At 38.4% G+C, this 21798-nt stretch overlaps 1 protein-coding gene across 1 annotated transcript in view; it reads right to left on the bottom strand.

Moving 5' to 3' along the window:
- TRDN (triadin) overlaps positions 1-21798 on the bottom strand; it is a 179541-nt gene that overhangs the window by 7538 nt on the left and 150205 nt on the right. The window contains exons 8-9 of the mRNA XM_075553734.1: positions 21224-21412; positions 16084-16143 (exon numbers count right to left, since the gene is read on the bottom strand). Of these exons, the coding sequence (XP_075409849.1) occupies positions 16084-16143; positions 21224-21412 (249 nt within the window). The remainder of the gene's footprint in view (positions 1-16083; positions 16144-21223; positions 21413-21798) is intronic.

Below are 21798 nucleotides of genomic sequence, written 5' to 3'. Positions count from 1 at the left end.
TGAAGTGATGGGTAGAAATCATTTGCTGTATCTGGGAGCTATCATTCTCACCATAACACATTTAAATAAAGCTTGTCCTGGTGGCGCCGTGGGCCTGCGATCAGACTGCTAACTGCACTGCCAGTGGTTCAAACCTCCTACAACCTTCACAGAAGAAAGATGAGGTTGTCTATTCCTATAAAAACGTACAGTCTTGGAAATCCTGTATAAAATCACTATGAGTTATAATCTCTCTGAAGGCAGAGTTTAGTTTTTGGCTATTGAGTAGTACTGTAAATATCAGTGGTGGTGTTATACGTGTGTGTGTGTGTGTGTGTGTGTGTGAGAGAGAGAGAGAGAGAGAGAGAGATTACATTCTTGCAATAACCTTATAAATTAATTAATTGGCAGTGTATGGGTATCCCACTTATTCTGTGGGTCAAAGACTTAGAGAGGTTATGTAAATTGCCTATAACCACTTGGATCTCCTGTTATCAAATTACTTCAGATTTAACACTAGTAATTTTATCTGATTCTATCCTACTTCATGATTCCTACATCATGACTCCCATCATGCTCTCTTTTATTGACTGTCTCTGACATTCTTCTGCAGCTTATTTTGTAAAAGCTGCATAGCAAGTGATTTTCATTCTCAGATTACAGGTAAAATCTAGGTTTTCACTCTTTAGTTTGCAGTATATGAACAAAAGCATGTTCATTCTCTAGACTTTATTGGAGTCTGAGAAATGGGTGGCTCCGTTCCATTCTTGACCTACAAGAGTGTGCAACTCAGAGACAACATATACATCTCACGGCTGTCCAGCGAATGCCCCTCATAGGGACCCTGTATGCCTTGACTCAAGTGACAAGGTAGAACTGTCCCTGAAGGTTTCTGAGACTGAAAGAGATACGTAATTGACCAAGAGCGAATGAGCAAAATAGGCCTTCTAAATATTTCACTCTTGATAGAAGTGTTGTTATGCTGTGAAATTGCTTGGTGGGGTTCTTCTAGCCATAGTCTTAGTAAATAAGGCATCCTGCATGACACTAAGGTATCGCGGACTCTCCACTCAGGGAATGATCAGTCTTGCCCTCCTGGTGGCTAGAACAGTGAGCCTTCTCAGAAGCAGAAATGGAGAACATTGTGACGGTCAAGAAAGAAGAGTAGCCAGTGAAACACCTGCAAGATCCCTGCCTGAATGAGAGAGGCAGCCAGACAATAGATAGCACCAAGACCACAAGAGAGAGCAGAGGCTGAGTGTCTGCAGGCAGGAGGCTGGTTTGCAGTGTTCTATTCCCGCTGGACATCTCTCAGCACTAAAGGAACTTTATAACATAGCTTGACCTGGCGGGGTCAAGGGGGATATGGCCCACAGCCCGAGGCCCATAGATGATGGAGGACCAGAAAAAGACATGCTTGTAGGGATGGTTCCAAGAGGTGCTGCGATGTATGGACTTTATCTTCATTGCTTTCTGATTCTGGCTTGTGGTGATCTGTGAACTTCCCTAATAAACCACATAATCATGAGTATTATCCGTTAGTTTTATGGGGCCCCTGCAACAGATTATAGGCATCAGGGGAGGAGAAAGTCATAAAAGGACGGTTTGTGGGCGGAATAAAGTCAAAGACCCTCGAGGTTGGAAGCTTGTCTGACCTGGAGGTTGGAAGCCTGCTTCGTGGGACTCCCGCTTCAGCAGACACGCAGGTGGCACTCAACTTCTTTGTGTGGCCACAGCGGAGGTCAGATGTGGCCCCCATGCTCTTTTCTCAGCTGTACATCAAAACTTCTCATAATTAGTTTCTTTGTATGAAGTCTACTCTCGAGAAAGAGTAACTAAGGGAATAAATCCTTAAGGTTATGCCAGAGAAGGTTGTGAGTTAAGAAGGAGCTAATAACCCAGGTACTTCAATGACCAAAAACTTCCAAAATTGATTGCGATGATGCTTGTACAGCTCCTCTTAATGTAGTTTTAGCCATTGAAATAGATGGCGCATAAACTATGTGCCAATAAAACTGCCTTTGAAAGGATGGGACAAAATACGGACAATGTAAAATACATAAATGAACTTAAATTATTTGGAAATAACATTTAAGTGCAAGGAGGAAAAAAAAGCAAAAGCTACAAGACTCAAAGGCATCTCTCCAGAACAAAAGAGAAGGAAGTGAAATGGGTGGAATTAGAAACAGTAATATTTTAAATCATTGAACACAAATAAATACTTATTTTAATAAGAAAAAGAATTACATTACTCATGCTTCCCAAGGAGTAGAAGCCAAGGAGCGCCAGGGCAGGTAGATTAATAAAAACAGCACACAAAGAATGGAAATAATGAGAATATTGACCCACTGTGGAAAATGTAACCAATGTCGCAGAATAAGGCATACACAAAAATTACTAAAAGAGGACCCAATTTGCTACGTAATCTTTCACTTCAAAAACAGTAAAATATTTATAAAACTAAAAACAAAACAAACAAAATAAACTTCCTACTTTAACGTCACAGATCCTCTTGGTCTCTCTCTTTTCCTGACCACCGATGAGCAGTATTGAGGAACACTATGAGTGGGATGAATAGTCTTGTTTATGATAGGCCTGTTGAGAATTTTCTTTCAATTTAGAGATTGAGCTTATTCCCTATGTGTGAAAATGTACATCTTCTTTTGTAGAACTATTCAATAAATTTATTATTTTATAGAAGTTATCATTTAAGTGATATTTAGAGTCAACTATAAGAAGGCATACCTTGACTGTGCTCTTTCTCTGACCCCAGTTACAAAAGTTCATGCTGTGAACACTCTCTGGGACATTCTGCCACACAGAATCAGATTTTAAATTTGTAAAAGGAATTTTTAAAAATCCGTTGTCATTGAGCTGAATCACAGCATGAATGGAATACAATGCTTTATTCTTGTCCTCTGCCATAGGTCTAACTACATATGTTTCTTAAAATGGAAGCCACAAGTTTAACTGTGGGGAGGAATCATTTCCTATTTCTGCCACATTTGTAAGAATAACCATAACCAAGTTGTCTGAAAATACTGTGTGCCAAGCAGCTAGCTGCAGGGACAGCCAGCTTTTGCCCTGGGCCGCAGGAGGTCGCTGCCCCATCGGTCGTGCGCACGGAAGGACCTGCAGCAAAGCTCCCTGCACGCACGCACGGGAGGCTCCCTTTGTACATGATCGTCAGTAGAATACTGTAATTTAGATGATTTTATTACCCACATAATATTGATAGAATATAGGCTTCGAGGGGATATCGGACTAGATTGCAACAAAATTGGTCTGGTGGGTTATTTATTAAGACCCTTCTGAAAAAAAAAAAGATTTTTATTTCAAAGTGAAAATTCTCCTGGCATCAACCCTTAGATCTGGATTGCATTAGCAAAGAAAAGCCAACACACAAGAGAGCCAGGCACTCTTGCGTGCTCACCGATCATTTATCTGTCCCTTGCGACATTTCCATTACCTGCCCCGTTTTACAGAACAGGAAATGGAAACCTAAAAAGGTTGATTAATTCGCTGCCCTCAAGTCAATGCTGACTCACAACCTCCTCCTGTGAGGTTCCAAGCCGGCGACTTTACAGGAGGCGAAAGCCCAGTCTTTCTCTCGTGGAGCTGCTGGCGGCTGCACACGGCCAACCACAGGGATGGCACCCCAGCGCTTAATGACTGCACCACCAGGGCCCCCTCGACAGCTTGATGACCTTAGCGAAAATCATATTTTGAACAAATAGAAAGGTTCAAGTCTGAACCTGTGAGGTCAAGTTCTTGGAAGTGTCCTCCTGACCATGTTGCTGAGCAGCGTTTGTGTGACAGTGATTGTGCGGTTGTTTCTGAGGAAGGAAAAGAAAACAACTCAAAATAACGTGGAATTTCAAACAAAGGGGAAGACGGTATGGCCCCGTGTTAGATTATAAACAGCCTCCATTCTAGCACTTTCCTCGCCGCTCGCAGTTCCAGAGGATGGCGGCTGCGTTTCACTGACGTTGCTCTAAGACACTGGCAATCGGTTCTCACACGAAGCTGACCCTCCGTAGAACAACAAAATCAAGCCCACTTCTGTGCCGTCCTCACACACCGTTCAATTTGAGCCCATTGTTGCAGCCAGGGTGTCAGTCAATCTCATGAGGGGGGTTTCTCCCCCTTACCCAGCACGCTGTTCTCCCCCAAGACTGGTCATTCTGCTGAGAGATCCAGAGTTGGCGAGTGCACGTCTCCGATCCTCACTGGGAAGGAGCGTCCTGACTTCCCTTGCAGCGCAGACGGCTGTGTTCTCTGGCAGGACAAGGCACTGCTCGGCTTCACTCACAACCGAAAACATAAAGCCATCTCCAGTCTTTCTTCCTCGTCCACCTTTGACATGCATCGAGATGACGGGCAAGATCATGGCTTCGAGTCAAGTGCGCCTTCGTCCTCACTGTGATGTCTTTGCTCGTCAACAATTTTCATAGATCTTGCTCTGCGCAATCAATCAAACAGGTCATTTGATTTCTAGACTGTTGCTTCAATAAGCACTGATGGGGCTTCCAAGTAAAATGAAATCATTGACGATTTCAATATTTTCCGTTATCATGAGATTGTTGGTCCAGTTATGGGGATTTTTACGTTTTTTTACATTGAGTGTGCTCAGTGGTTACTCGTTGGGCTGCTAGCCACAAGGTCAGCTGTTTGAAACCACCAGCTACTCCACGGGACAAAGGCAATGCTTTCTACTGTGGTAAAGAGTTACATTCCTGGAAACCCACAAGGGCAGTTATTTGCTGACCTGTGGGATCGCTATGACTCAGAATAGATTTAGTGACAATGAGTTATCTTTTTCTCTCTTTTTGTTGGTTTATACTAAGCTAGAACCCGCACTGAAGACGGTCGTCGTGGATCCTTATCAGTGAGTGCTTTCAGTGCACGTCGCTTCCGTCGTGTAAGCTTGTGTCAGCCGGATATCCCAGGTTGATTCTTCTCCAGTCCCGGGGATGCATTTAGCTATAGATTTCCCAATAGATTTATACATTGCTATATATATCTTAATAAGTTCTCAGTATCCTTCAATAGATAATGCTAAGTTTGATCCTGTGCATAAGATTTATGGTTTACCATTATTCACTCTTCCAACTCTTTATAAATCTTTATTAACTCTTCATTAATCTCTTACATCCAGGCTCTGAGATCCTCTCACCAGCTCAATAGCTGCTACTGTTCTGCAGGCCACCATCGCGGTCAGCATGGAGCTCTACAGAAATCTTGTACTGGCTGCCCTGTGGCTGTGCTTCCTCAACAGTCTAGTCTCCACACAGCAACCGGAACAGACCCTTAAAACGTCTCCTGCTTCTTTGTGACTCCACATTCCAATTACAAGAAAGCTAAAGTGTAATTTCAAACGGCCAGATGACCTGGTCCTCCATTTAATTTCTGCCCCCCTTTATGTTGCTCTCTTTCCCTCTTTTCATCTTATATTCACTGATTTTCTGACCCTTCAGACATGGGGTACGGTTTTTGTACTGGCTGTTCCGTTGTCCTGCAAACCTCTTCCTTTTGATAACCGCGTGACTAAGCCCCTCTTCGCAGAAGAAAGAGCAGGCTCTCTACAGCCATAAAAATGTGTGATCCAATCCGAGCGCAGGGTAGCAACGATGACACATACAACTTTCCTCTAGTTCTTTAATGCTTCCTCTCCTCCACCCTCTCTCCCCACCCCCCACCCCCGGCTTTTAAGTGATCCCAATTCTACCTTACAAACCTGGCTAGACCAGAGGATGTACACTGGTACAGATAGGAACTGGAAACACAGGGGATCCAGGGCGGATGATCCCTTCAGGACCAGTGGTGAGAGGGGTGATACCAGGAGGGTGGGAGGGAGGGGAGGGTGGAAAGGATCTACGTATAACCTCCTCCCTGGGGGATGGACAACAGAAAAGTGGGTGAAGGGAGTAGGTAAGATGACAAAATAATAATTTATAAATTATCAAGCGTTCATGAGGGAGGGGGAGCGGGGAGGGAAGGGGAAAAAATGAGGAGCTGATACCAAGGGCTCAAGCAGAAAGCAAATGTTTTGAGAATGAGGATGGCACCTAATGTACAAATGTGCTTGACACAATGAATGGCTGTAAGAGTTGTACACGCCCCCCAATAAAATGATTTTAAAAAAAATAACTGTCTCAAAAACCTACAGAACAGTTCTACCTATGGGTAGAACAGAAACCTACTGGTCAGTGGTGGGATTCAGCCAGTTTGTGCCCATTCCATAGAACCAATAGCTACTTTTTTGTTGAGTTGTGGAAATGGCTCTTGTGATCAAGACTCTACGTTGGATGGCTGGCCAACTGCCCAATGTGTGAATTACAAGGTTACATTCCTTACTGTGGTAGTCACCTAATCTGGTGTCAATTTAAGGATTAAGATTAAGGGTGGAGTCTAGGCTGTCAATCTGGAGATCGCCAATGAGACTTCTGTGGGCATGGCCTTCTCCTGAGAATTCTGGGAAATCTGGGACTTCCTCCTTGGAGGCAGAAGATGCCCCTCTCCCTCTGCTACTCCCTGGGAGACATTGCAGAAGACAAGCCACATGGACACAACCAGAACTCGGAAGCTGGAGAAGCCACAGGGAGACCCCTGCCAGCGCTGAGATGCTTACAACGCCACGGGACCCAAAGACTTTTTACCCACTGGCTTGTGATCGTCCTGCATTTGGCTTCATTGCATGTGTTTCCTGAGTCTGAAGAGGACTTTATAGTTTGGTATTGGACATATGGGCTAAAATCAGACTTATGGCCTTGAACTGGACTAGGTTGGGCTGTTTTCTCAATGCTCAATGCCTCTTGTGTATAAACCTCTCCCTTGTATGCATATGAGAGTTTATGAATTTGTTTCTCTAGTCTACCCAGACTAACACACTTCTTATTTTTTAAGGTTCCTCTGTGCAACAACATATTCTAAGCACCCACAGAAAAGTTCATTCTGTCCATAGCTATAAAAATTAGATGGAACTATGCTTGTAATAATTATTTCTTCATTGCACTTTTGTTGAAACACTACATTTTTTATTCCCTTGCATTTGTTACTTCAGTAAACAAACATTCAATGTAAGGAGACAACGTGCCTACCAACCAGGGGGTGACACACTGTCATTTACTTCAGCTTTGTGTTATGTCCCAGACGATACTACGGGTGAATTGTGTTAGAACAATTGCTTTAAGTTCAACAGAAGTAGAAAGGGATTTTTCAAATGTGAACATAGCATATTCAGAGAAGAGAAGATGCTTGTTTCTAATATAACCAACACGCTGGCTATTTCCTAATTGGTCTACCTTTAAAGGAACGGGATCCTATTCCTACAGTGTAGAGGTGATTAAGGATATCACCCAGTTTATCATGATGAAAGCAGAGAATATGTATTTACAAGTGAGGATGGCAATAGAAAATAAGGAAATATTTTAAATACCAGTTTTATAGTATCGTTTGATCTATTTCATTAACATTTTAAACTTTCTTATAGCACAATCTAATTTTATTTACTTTTAAATGTTTATTATTTAAGTATTAATTGTATGAAATAATAAGCAACCTTTCAGTAGTATACTGTGTTTTAGTACTTAAGAAGGCTGTTAGGGCAGTGACCTCGTTATTAGATTATTTGAATTCTGCCACTGCTATTGGTTCTTGATGAGTCAGAATTGGGTGCATGGTTCTGAATGAGGACTAACCCCCAACCTTCGTCACACTTTTCAATCTCTGTCTGATCAAGTGATTTTAAAAGAAACACAAAAGCAACCGGCCTTCCCAAATTTCGCTCAGCATTTTTTTTCTTTCCATAAAATAATTAGCATCTAATATATATTATATACTACATAAAACTTAAAATAAATATTGTTTATTTATTTATCTACTTACTTTGTAAAGTAAGCTGCATGCACACTACATTTTTTAATTCCAGGTGTATAATAGACACATAGTAAATCTTTACTAGATGATTAATTTTTAATATGTATCTATTGTTTATGATGTGCTAGATCCCACTCTGTGTGATGAGTCTACAGACTGTAAGGAACTCATACTCTCTCTACCGTAGGAGGAAAGACAATGAAGAAGTAAACTAAGTAAAATAAATAGTTTCAACTTATGATAAAAGTGCTGTGAAGGAAATCCTCTCTTGCCTTTATTCTCCATTGAGGGCATTGTTCTTGTTTTAGGTCAATGACTTCTTAATTATTGTCCACTTCCTCCCTTTTGTTCCCTGTATCTCACAATTTTTACTTCTGAGATATTTCTAAAACCACATTATCTCTATCCGTCTTCCTAGATCAGGCTGGATTTATATTCCTGGGACTTTTACACACTTATCTTTCCACTTTATTCATCCAAAATTTTTGTACAATGTTTCCAATAATATTTCTCTAGCTTCATATCCTGCTTGTCAAAGTTAACTGCTTATAGTTTCCGTTTGGTATAGGTAGGATAGCTGATGAATTCTTTTCTGACCAGTTTTCTCAACCTGCATTTATGTATACACTTTCAACACTAGAGGATACATAAAGTAAAAATTGTGCTTTGCTATATCTAAATTCTTATTCTAACTGCATCATCCTCTTATTCTGTAAGTGATATGTAACATGATTTTTTAAAAGAACATTTGAAGGGTGCAGCTTTTAAGTGGAGATAAACTTATTTTTCCTGGCATGCTGAGGTTAGTATGGACATTTTTTGAACCTCTATTGGAATGATTATCAAGTTATCTTTAGTTATATAGTTATTTATACTTTATCTTACCATTTTCTACATTATCAGCCCCTAATGACATTCCATAAATAATTATTCATTAATACCAAAAATAAAAACTTCTGTTTTATGAACATAAATTTGACATTTGGATTGACAATGAATATGTTTTTATGGATCTAAGTCCTCCTTGGGGAAGTATTTTCCAGAGAAAAGTAAAGCAAGGTTGAATTTCACATAGTCTTCTCTAATACAACCAAATGACTACTGACATACATTAGATTAAACCATGAAGTAACAGTTATCATAATGCAATTACTGTTGACATCTTCTCAGCAGGACCTAACCAAAAATATAGTGAAGTACCACTAGAGTTCAAGAAAAAGATCTTTAACAAATGAGAGCACTAACTGATGCCTGGAGGCTACAAGCCACAGAATTGGAATACAGACTGCAGAGGATCCCATAGTACAGTCAGAGAAGATTTTGATAGGTGAGTACCCTCAATTTTAAGAGAATAAATGACACAGAAAATAGGATAAATTACCTTGTCATAAATTCTTGACTCACATAAAATTCACACTGCTGATTTTCAATGGTGCAATGACTTTTAAGGGATAAACTCTCACTTATATTGATTGTACTTTAATCAAAATCACTGCAAAGATAGAAAGCTTGGGGGTGGGGTGGGCGGGGCGTGTTGAAACGACTAAGCAAGAGCACACCCAGCTCCAGTGCTTCTACTGCATTTGTTTACCCATAATACACATAAAGAGCTTTGTGAGCCATGCTACCCCTTTCTTACATGAATGTGCCTGTTCCTTGACCCTGCTAATGCTGCCCCACAAATCCCAGGAGTTCATTCCGGCTTAGGGGGAAGCTGAAGAAGAGAAGGAGGGAAACCCCTAGCAGAAGCATAGTGTTTCCCTACAATGGGCTTAAGTAAATGAAGCCATCTGAAAAGATGTCTCTTAAGGAAAAATATCACGATCCCAAAAAGATTAAAAAGAAATTGGAGTGGCTAGAAGGTTGATATGGTTAAATAAAGTTAAATCAATATATTTTGGATATCTGTATTGTTATTATTTTTAGAAATAAAAAGGAAATTTAAAAAACCTACAATTGAATCTCAATGTTGAAGCTCATATCTGCCTTTAGCAGTAGTAATAATTCTCTGATCCTACAATGGGAGCTAGATAAGGTTCACCTATGGAGAAAGCGTGAGCTGTCAGCCTCCAGCTTTCAAGATAGCCTCTTAGAGATATAGACTCTTAAGTTCCTATCTCCTCCCTCTCCTCCCTTCTCTCTTCCCCCCATCCCCCTATTTTCTGTACTTTGCTGTTTCTCTTTAATGCCCCCCTCTCCCTTTTACTCACCTAATGTAGGTGGCTGGGGACTATTGCAACACATTCAATAATATTGACACTGGACAGCACCCAGGGATCTAATGGTGGGCCAGTGAAGGACACAGGGTAGTGTTTGGTGAAGGAGATCGTCGGTGTCTGTAGGAACTTTAAAAGTGTGTGATACAGATGCTCATCTACGCCGATAGTTGCGGCCCCAGGGTCAATCAGATTACAGACACTCAGTGGGGTGATTCCGCCGGTTCACACCGTTCCACAGAACCCAGACCGAACTGTTGGTTGAGGTCAGCAAACAGATGGTTAAACGGAACATGTGGTCAGCATTTTCTCCAAGGTAGGTGACCGGGCAACCTCCCAACGTGGAAATTGAAAATTTGCATTCCATACTGTTTTTTAACATTCATGTGTGCGACAGCATATTTTAAGTGTCCACAGTCATGTTCATTCCACCTATAACTATAAAAACTCAGGGAAACGATTTCATGTTTGTATTTGTTCGTTTCATAAAACTCGTTCTACTTTCATTGAAATACTACACTTTTATTCCCTTGCATTTGATACGCCAGTAAACAAACCTAAAAAGTGCCCGACAACCAGAGGGGACACACTGTCATTCGTTTCGGCTTTGTGTTATGTCCCAGAAGTCCACGAGACACGGTGAGTGAATTATGCCATCTGGAAAGTGTTCAAAGAGCTAAAAATACTGTCAGAACAACCGCTGTGAGATCAGCAGAAGCCAAAAGGGGTTTTCAAAGGTGACCGGGATGTGTTCAGAGAAGTCGCCAAGCAGTTCCGAGTACAGCTGCCACCATGACTTTTGTCCAATGGGCCTACCCGGAGCGGAACGGGGCCCGACCTGCAGCCAAAAGACGCTAATGGGAAAAATCAAGTTGCCAATGTTGCTCAGATAAAAGCTAAGAATATAGAAATATTCTTAAATAATAGCTTAATTGTCTTTTTGTAAAGCGTTTAGTATTTTTGTTACTATTTTAAAACTTCTTATAATACAATCTAGTTTGGGCAACCCTTTTGTTCTTTTTATTTAAGTATTAACTTTATGAAATAATAAACTCTCTTTTGGTATATCAACTTTTAATACTTAAAACAGCTATTCCGGGCACCAAACATTGTTAAATTATTTGAATGCCACCACTGCATACACTCAATCTATAGTATTACATTAAAATTTCAATTTAATATCATCTCAGTCAACACAAGAATTTTACTTAAATACAAAGAAGAAAGAAAGAAAACTTGCTCTTTATCTCACACTGGCTTCCTGAAATGGACCCTGTGATTGAGGTGCAGATTGTCATTGACAACACAGCCAGAGCAGATTCCTTACAGAGAATTCGAGTAATTCAATCCAATCCAGGTATACACACCAAATCTCGGCTCAGTATGTTTAAAAGAGGTCCTGGAAATGCATTTGCTGTGTTAAAACACAAAATGTCGGGCAGATGTCCTGCGGTTTGCACATTTTATCGATCAGATTTTCAAATTTGAACTCCTAAGGGGGTATTTTTAAGGGTGTGACAATAGTCTGGAAAACAAATACTGAATTCCAGAGGGAAAAATCAAATTATAGCTTTAAAAACTCATTACCAATAATTAATAATGAACTCTTAGCTAAACAATAACAGGTGTTCCACTAATCCCAAACAGTAGCAGATGGAAGCACAAATGTTTTATAAATAGTGGATACATGCAGAGCAATAAACTTTGCAGAAATTATTTTATTCTCCAATTGTCAGTCAGTGTTGCAATCTTATTACGTGTGCTTTTCTCTAAATTAATATGCCCAGGTTTAATCGGCTTCTCTCTAGGTTAAGAAATGTAAACCCTATTTAGTGCTTTCTCATGCTGCCATGTGGATTTCCTCACCAGTAAATGTTACTGAGTTCTCTCTCTGTACATTTATGAAACTTCATTTACTGTCTTATAGGAAACAACAGGTATCCCATAAAAACTCCCTCTCCCCCTCTTTGTTCTTTCTACCCTCAGGGAAAGAAATATTGATCTAAATATATATATTTTAAAGTTTATTATACATTAAAGCAATGACATTTCCAAATGGAAATAGGTAAAATACATAAAGAGTTATTAGAATGTCAGTACAGTTTTGCTCTGTCTTGTTTTCATCGTATTATTATCTCTGCAGGTCTATCTAGATAAGATAGGCAGGATAAACAATCTGGAAGAGAAAACAACAACAGGACCAACTGACGGGGGACATGGGAGAGGGGGAACTGGGGAAAGGAAGTTGTGTTAACAAACCCAGGGGAAAGGGAACAACAAGTGATCCAAAATCAGTGGTGAGGAGGGTGTAGGAGGCCTGGTAAGGCTTGATCAAGGGCAATGCAACTGAGAGGAATTGCTGAAACCCAAATGAAGACTGAACATGATAGTGAGACAAGAGGAAAGTAAGAGGAAAGAACTAGGAAGAAAAGGGCATTTAAAGAGGTCTAAACACAGGCATGTACATATGTAAATATATTTATATATGAGGATGGGGAAATAGATCTATGTGCATATATTTACAGGTTTAGTATTAAGGTAGCAAATGGACATTGGGCCTTCACTCAAGTACTTCCTCAATTCAAGAACACGTTGTTCTATTAAATTGGCATTCCATGATGATCACTTTCCCAACATGATCGCTGAAGACAAATGTGTGCATAAGCAAATGTGGTGAAGAAAGCTGATGGTGCCCAGGTATAAAAAGATATAGTGTCTGGGTAAACAAGAGTCCATCTAGCTGAGAAGCAACAAAGCTCACAAGAACGAAACACACCAGCCTGTGTGATCACGAGGTGTCGAAGGGATCAAATAACAGGCATCAAAGACCAAAAAAATCATATCCTCATGAATGAGGGGGAGTGCATACTGGGACCCAAAGCCCATGTGTAGGCAACTGGACAGTCCCTTACAGAAGGGTTACAGGGAGGAGATGAGCCAGTCAGGATGCAGTTTAGCGATGAAGAAACATACAATTTCCCTCTATTTCTTAAATGCTTCCTCCCTGTCTTTCTCCCCTCACCCACTATCATGATCCCCATTCTACCGTACAAATCCGGCTAGACCAGAGGATGTACACTGGTACAGATTGGAACTGGAAGCACAGGGAATCCAGGACAGATGATCCATCAGGACCAATGCTGAGAGTGACAATACAGGGAAGACGGAGCGAAGGTCAGGTAGAAAAGGGGAACTGATTACAAGGATCTGCTTATAACCTCCTCCTTGGGGGACAGACAACAGAAAAATGGGTGAAGGGAGACTTTGGACCGTGTAAGATATGACATAATAATAATAATTTATAAATGATCAAGGGTTCATGAGGGAGGGGTATGGAGAGGGATGGGAAAAATAAGCTGATACTAAGGGCTCAAGTAGAAAGCAAATGTTTTGAGAATGATGATGGCAACAAATGTACAAATGTGCTTGACACAATGGATGGATATATGGATTGTGATAAGAGTTGTATGAGCCCCCAATAAAATGATTTTTAAAAAGTAATCCAGAAGAATTAAGAAATATTTTCAGGAATTAGAATATTAGTTACGATCAGTTTAAAATGAGTATATTTACATATACAATCAGATATCCACTTCCTACATGGCCCTTAGGAAAATCTTCTCTCATGCAGAGATTCTTTCCTGTTGTTCCTCCTGACCTTTATCTGGGGTTTAATCATTATACGTGAATGCTTAAGTATTGTAACTGCTAACTGGTAACAGCTCTCAATGACTTGCACAATGACTCCTTACCTTTGTCTTCCAACTTTATTAGAAATCACATTTTCTCATTAACTATCAGCTACCATGAATCACTTCAGTTGTACAGAACACATTGTTTTTCTTAGATGATGACACTTAGAAACTAATGGAATATAAAGAAAATACTGGCAATTTTGTGGTTTAACAATGAGACAGTCTTAAGTGTGCCTTTAAGTCAAATCGATAGGGAAGTCACCACAGGTGTGTATGGTGCTGCTTCTGCCCAGTCCTTGAAGAAGGAGCCCTGATGGTACTTCTAGCTAAGCGCTGCCTGAAAACATCAAGGTAGATGATTCAAATCCACTGGCCACCTCATGGGAGAAAGAAGAGGCTGCCTGCTCCTCCATAAAGATAATCTAGGAAACCATATAGACGCTATACTGTACTGTACAATAGAGGGTTGTATGAGTCAGAATCCACTTCATAGAAATGGGTTTGGTTTCAAAGTTTGACTCATTCATTTCAAAGTGAGGGAAATGTAAAGCGTTCAAACTATTCAAAATAACATAAAAAAAGAAGTATTTGCTATATGTATGTCAGACATTCATAATCTGGGGACAACATAATTCAGGGTAGATATTAATTCATGCTCACCAGTGATAGCAAGTCATCACATAAATCTGTCACTTGAGCCCATAAAAGCCAGAGTATGTCTGTGTTTGTATTTTTTATCCCTACATACATATATCTTGGTATGTTTTATATATTTACATATATCTCGATATATTCTCTATATATGTATAATATAAACCTACCCACAGCCACCAAATCAGCTCAGACTCATAGCAACCCTACTGAGTTTAAACTGATGGCCTTCAGGTTAGTAACCCAATGCCGAAATCATAGCACTGCCGGGGCTCTGCAAATGGTGCGGTTTTATAAAACTACTATTCTTCAGAAAACTCACGCTAAATGCTTTTCTAAAATGGGATTGATCTGTACAGACTCAGATTGTCAGAGTTGAGTATCTCTATTCATATTGAATGTTCACCCAGGTAAAGAGTGATAAAGCAAATTAATTAAATAGCAAAACTAATGCTTGTTGCATCCACAAACTGCCTTGACAATTGCATTGCAGGACTATTTTGTGAGCGCCATTTAAAATATAGAAGGAAAGATTAGGCTCTCAGGGCTGAATCTGAAAATGAGTAAAGTCGAGGCTCTCTCAGTTCACAATTACACATTACCTTCCTAATGCATCTACTTATTTTGCTGTGATAAAATTTCCAAATGCTAATATTAATTTCACCCAATAAGTCATGACAATTCTGTTTCAGTTATTTTATTTTAATTTCCAACTCAAAAAAAGGAAGAAAAAAAAGACAATTGGAATAGGCTATGGCATTAAATTTTCACCCAACCAAAGAGTTCATGGTTTTCTAATTACTTAATATTGAAAAGTATGATATACTTGTCTTAGATGTGTTATGCAATATATGCATAAATTTACAATTATACATTCTAGAAAGACATTGATAAAATAATTGAGAACATAAATGCCATCTGCTTTAAACATTCCATTTTAATTATTCTAATGGAAATTAACTCCTCTCATAACAATAGCGTATTAGAAATGTTTCTTCAAACTGGAATATAGTGCTGTGAGTTTTTTGACCTGAAAGGCATAGTCCAGGCAATCAAGCTACTATTCTTAATTAAAATAATATGGCTTTGTAACACTCCTGGCCATAATTAAAGGCGTGGGAGATGCTAGATAACATCCATTCCCGTTTTGTTGTCTGTTTACTCCAAGGTAGACTCTCTCCTTCAATAGTAATTCTTTGAAGGAACTAAACTAACCCCATGCAAGTGAGAAAACATCAAGATTTTAGGAAAACTAAAGATTAAATATTTGAAATAAGAAGGACTTTAATATTGATGTTACGCTTTGGAAAAAGAAAGATACTTTAATTATCATAGTTTTTTCTTCTAGCTTACCAGATATAAAATCAGATGACTCATTGCTTCATTCCAAGAGATTATCAAAGATATTAGCACATTTTGAATAGGAAGATATTAGCTCCTCTGTAGCATCAGCTGACTTCATTTGCAATAGGCCATGCCGGAATGGAGAGTAAAAGGGAAATCTTCATAGCATTATTAGTAGCATGGCATTATGGATTTATTTTGTCTACACATGCATTATGCTATATTCCAGACACAAAACAGAGTTCAGCACATAAGAAGGCTAGCAATCCTAGAAGCAAAGACTATTAAAACAGGCAAGCACACACATTGTTTTGGAATACCTGGTTTCACATCCCCATGGACAAACATGTCAATCATATATCGACAGAATGCATACTGATCTGACAGAGTAGAAAGAAAAAGAGCAATGAGAAAATGTCACCAACACCTTTCACTTATCTAGAGAGAACTGGCTTAACAAAGCAAATAAGCAAAATGGCACAATTCTATTTTGGTTTCTACAATACTTTCTGTGAAGGAGTAATTTGCACTTAAATGAATACATGGGGGAAAATGACATAAATATAGAGCTACAGTTGGCATTCCATCGTCAAAAAGAATATTGAGAATTGGAACAGACCAATCCAGTATAATATTACATGGTTGTTTTTAAGAATCTAAAACTTTTTCACATGTGTTGTAGAATGCATCACATTAAAGCAATTATTTTTGAGCTTTCTTCAACTTGTGACAAGGAAATTAAATCTCTATATGAAGAAATTATTTCCAACTTGGAATATCTTACCAAATATTAAAATAAATCTTTCTGTTAATGGTCTAAATGGGACCAGGGGATATTCTCTGAAAAGGGCAACAGGAGGGCCAGCACCACTGCAGACTGCCAGGTCACCTTTACAGAGAAATGCACTTCAACTAGAATAGAATCCTCAAGAGGACAGACTCACGCCACCACCTGCTAACACGCTAAATTAACTGCTAAGTTCGGCTTTATCAGATCAGCGCGAGCTTGACTGGTCTATTGTCTAAGGGCACAGATGTAACAATCGGTTAGGATAGGAGCATGTGGGAGTGATTACTCAGAAGTGATTCCAGGAAGTTGCTTTGATCTTTCTCCTCTGAGTTAAAAATATTTCACCGAACCTAAATTTTCATTAAATATTAAATTCTGCCAAAATCCATTCAACTGAAATCTCAGTTAAGGAATCTTGCTCTGTATGTATACACACACACACATATATATATTATCTATACATAGTATAGATATAATTATAGTAATTTATAGATATAATTATAGTAATTTATGTAAGTATATATGATAGTAACTTATATATACATATATGTCATGTGATAGTGATTTACATAAAGTAAATTCCTATTAGGTGATAACTTCTTAGTTTTATTTTTTCCTCAAATGAGTATTCTTCTTGGAATAGCAAACCCTATCTATGCATGTCGTCCTGTCTTGTTCCCCTGATGGCAGTGATAGCTGTCCTTCAGCTACCACCTTGCCAGTGTTCCCTGTGGGTGGCAGTGGGAAGAAAATGAACTCTAAGCACAGAATGTCAACAGAAATGGGTAAACAAAAAAGCGGGTTGGGGAGGCAAAAAATAAATGAGACAGAAGTATATGATCAGGTGCTCCATGTCAGAGTCCAACTGGCTGTACTATTTTGGCTGTCACTACCGAAGTAGTTCTAAAGAATATTACATTTTAACAATATTAAATTTTAACGATAATGAAAAAGAAAGGACAGAGAAAGTGTGTGGTAGCTTGGAAATGTTTTGACCTCCCACGGATGTGCCACAGATCACCAGAAAATGAAGGAGTATTGCCTGATGTTGACGCCCCTTTATAGCTTCTGCTACAAAGCATATTGAAGTGGGCCCACCAAACCTAGATTATATTAAGCATGTGTGTGTAGGCACATACATGCATATGAGTTTTATTCTCAATAAGTTCAGCAGAATATACCATTGATATGGATAATAGGAGTACCTACATTTGCATGAAGTCCATGTAGTTGACATAATTGCCTGTCAGTGTATGTCCACCATTGGAAATACCTGCTTCCAAGTGAACATGGTTATCTGCAACAGACCTGTGTGTGTGCACACTTTTAAAAAACAATCATTTAAAAAGCAGTATTCCTTTTATTTTTGCCTGATTAAAATCAAAATATGACTTAATTATTAATAAAAATAGCACTATTAAAATTTAACTACTTTAGAAAACAGACACATTCACTTGTGGACCAGAGGTTAACTTTTCAGTATTTACTTAATGATAGGTTTATTTCATTCATGGAAACTATTCTCAGTAAAGGATGCCTGGTGGAGCAATCGCTAAATCATCTGCTGTAACAGAAAAGACAGCAAGTCAAGCGCAGAAGGCTGGGCGGGAGAAGGAGTTGGTGTGGGCCCCATACAGATCGTGGCGCACTTCTCCTGGGTCCTGGATGACCTCCTGGAGTCAGAGTGACTCAAAGGCCCACAAGAGCAGCACCAGCACCAACACCCTCAATACAGGAAACATGGTGGCCCATCAGTGAGGGTGTTGTTGCTCACTACAAGTCTGGCAGTTGTAACACATTCTACATCCATGAGGAATAGTTACCTGATTTCTTAAAGAAGAAAACAAACAAAGAATAAACAAACTCCCTGCTACCCAATCTATTCTGACTCATAGCAACCCTACAGGATAGAGTACAACTGCCTTTGTGGGTTTGTGAGACTGTAAATCTCTACAGGAGTAGAAATCCTTATCTTTCTTTCAAGGAGCAGCGGGTTTGAACTGCTGACCTTTCTCATAGAGCCAAAAACAAAAATAAGCAAGAAGAACGTATGGGGTAATTATATTCTATCATATGGCTTCACCATGCATTGGAAATAACTGGAAGGCACTTGACAACAGGTATTACAACACGAATTCTCAGTAGGGATAAATTTCATTTGTTTAACTGATAAAATCACATTTGTACTCTTTTTTACATTCATTTATATTGAATGTCTCTTTATTACAGAAAGAGCTCTTTATGCAGAAGTTAAAACAGTAGATTGAAACTGAAATGATAATATAGTACTATCTTGAATGTTGGGTTTTTTTTCCTGATGGTAGTCAGGCACAATATATGTGACCTGGAAAGTAAATATGATTTGAAAGCATTCTGGAGATTTGTCTTCATCAATAAAATATGACCAAAAAGAAAAATCCTCAATACTAAAATGAATATCCAAAAATGGACATGTTCTTAGTTTCCACACACGTATTTTGATATCCCTTTATATAACTGGCATACATTTTTATATACTATATTTGCATACTAAAAATAAAAATATATTGGTCTGTTTCAACTGTTTTCATGTGATTCTTTTTCAAAATGAAAGTTATTTTATTTTTTACACAATTTTAAATAAGTATATTGGTGAATTAAAAAATTAAACTTTCTGTTGGTTTTCTACCATAGTAAGATTTTCCATTAAAATTGTATCTTTATTGCATCATTCTTCTACTGAACTATTTCATATATTGTAAAGTTTTAAGAGAGGTAATAATTAATATTTTAAATTTTTCAAGGTACTATAATCATCTTGAATAATGAAGAAAGGCTTTGAAGATTACAAAAGTAAAATTCTACTCATACATAAAACAAGGAAGCAATCAGAAAAAAATTGAGATAAATAAAATTTTCCTAAATAAAGAAGTTTTGGACCACTAAAAATTCTTAATTTTCTTTCTATTTTTCCACTTTCTTTTAAAAATATGTAGTTTTTGTAGTATAAGTTAAATTATTCCTTATAAGTTTGAGAAAAATGGAGCATTTCAAAGACAAGATATGACTCAGTGGTAAGCTAATACTTTGTACATTATAAAAGAAAAACATGTTTTAAGTTAATTGTGCAAATGATCTTCACTAAGAGTTTAAATTTTTCTTTAACTAAAATTGCATAAAATCCAATTTAAAAAATGTTAGCCTTCATGAAATGATTAAAACTGCAGTCACATCAAAGGAAAATTTATTGCACAACACCCTAAGATACTTTAATGAAGGAATAGTCCCTATGGTTTAGAGCACAGATTTCCAAATGGGATTCTCAAGATTTTGTGTCAGCCTGGAACTGCACTGGACCTACGAGAAGGAAATGTTCAACCGGAGCCAAGATACACGACAGTAAAGCCCTTGGGTGCTCTCTGGAAACCCTACCACCACACGTTCACCTAGTGACTTCCCATCAAGCATCTTCCGTTTATCTGCTATCTCCATTTAAATTCTATCCAGGTAGTTAGTCTCAGGTTATGAATACTTGATTTATGTACAATCAGTTCTTTCCAACAACCCCTATCAATCCAAAAACTAAAGATGTGAGGTACATGCAATAGTTTGCAATAGCACTTGGACACTAGTTTGGGAGCATACATCAAAAGATTACAACAATAATAATATATTTAAAAGACGTATTACTATATCTGAAAGTGTTTCGTAATGTTTTCTTTTTATTAAAAAATTAACCTATATACTATATTGGAACCTTGGTGGTGCAGTTGTAATGTGTTGGGCTGTTATCTTCAAGGTCAGCAGTTCAAAATCACCAGCTGCTCCACAGAAAGATGAGGCTTTTTATTCCTGTAAACAATGACAGCCACAAAAACACAACGGGCAGGTCTACTCTGCCCTATTGGTCCAGTATAAGTCAGAATTGACTCAATGACACTGAGATGCTTTAAAATTTTTTCTATACCTAAGACAAATATTTGACTTGCTGATGTGGAATGTAAACTTTATTCCAAATTAAGTACAAATTCAATGTAAAGACAGATTTAGGAAAGAAACTTATTTACAATTGAGGAACTATATTTCTGTGAAGCAGAAACACAGTTGTACCTTCACTCTGCTCAAAGAAGCTGTAATATGTAAGATACTGAGATTTCCAAACCCACCACATTTGTCCAGGAGGGTTGACAAGGAGCCATAAGAGTTCTTTTATCTGTAACGTCTCGACTGTTAATTAACGCTCCTTGTCGTTTCTACACGGTGTGCTCTTGCACAGGGACGGAGGGACGGTTGCTCTCATATTTAATGCCTTTAACCTGAACACACAACTTAAAAATCTCTTGGGAAATTGTTATTTTCCTGGGCTGCTGTTCGCCAAAAGAGGATAGCACAATTTTTACTGCACTTCTTCTTTGAAATTTCATATCTCAAGACTTCTATTATTACCTCAACCTTGAAATAATTTGAAATGCTAACGCAACTCTTTATTAAAAGTGCTTCCAAATTCATTTCAGGTACATGAACAAATATCCGTCTTTCTATTAATAAAGTCTAATTCCAAATTTATTATGTTTCCATCCAGGTATATTTCTTTCGGTAAGTTAGTTAAGCCTGTGTGAAGCCTGGTTTGGGTCTTTGGTTTCGGTCTTTTTACTTCACCGCATCGGCTGCAGCCTCCTCTGAGCGTTTACCTGTCTGCGCGTGCTTGGGCGCCGCTGCTGTCTCCTTGCCCGCCTTCTCTTTGTCTTTGGGTTGCGCTGATGCTTTCGGGACTTCTTTTACTTTGATACTCGTTTGCTTCACTTTCTCCTGCTTCCCACCTTTCGTTTCCTTTTTTGCCTTTTCTTCAGCTTTTCCCTTAGTTTTAGCTTTCTTCTCTTCTGTACATAGATAAAGAAAAGTTTAAGTTCTTTTGTTTATTTAACAGCGTAACATTTCCTCTTTTCTCAGTCATTGAAAATATTTGTGGATAAAAGAAACAATAGAGAACAACAGAAATATACTGTCCTTGACATAAATGCTTAATGATTCATTTCTAATTTTCCCTTTTTAAATTAATTAATTTACTTATAATATCTAAATCTCATCGTTTATACAGTGTTGTCTGCTTCTTACAAATACATAGCTCACTTAAAACCTGGGGCTCTTTCTTAATTTGTACATGAAGACATTATATTTTAGGTTGTCAGCAACTTAAAATGTCAAGGATCAGAATTATCAGGAGATATATATACAGGTATATTCGGTGAAAAATCAGGACCATATC

The sequence above is a fragment of the Tenrec ecaudatus genome, chromosome 7 (assembly GCF_050624435.1).
Source record: "Tenrec ecaudatus isolate mTenEca1 chromosome 7, mTenEca1.hap1, whole genome shotgun sequence".
NCBI lineage: Eukaryota > Metazoa > Chordata > Mammalia > Afrosoricida > Tenrecidae > Tenrec > Tenrec ecaudatus.
This window is presented reverse-complemented; position numbering and strand designations above follow the sequence as displayed.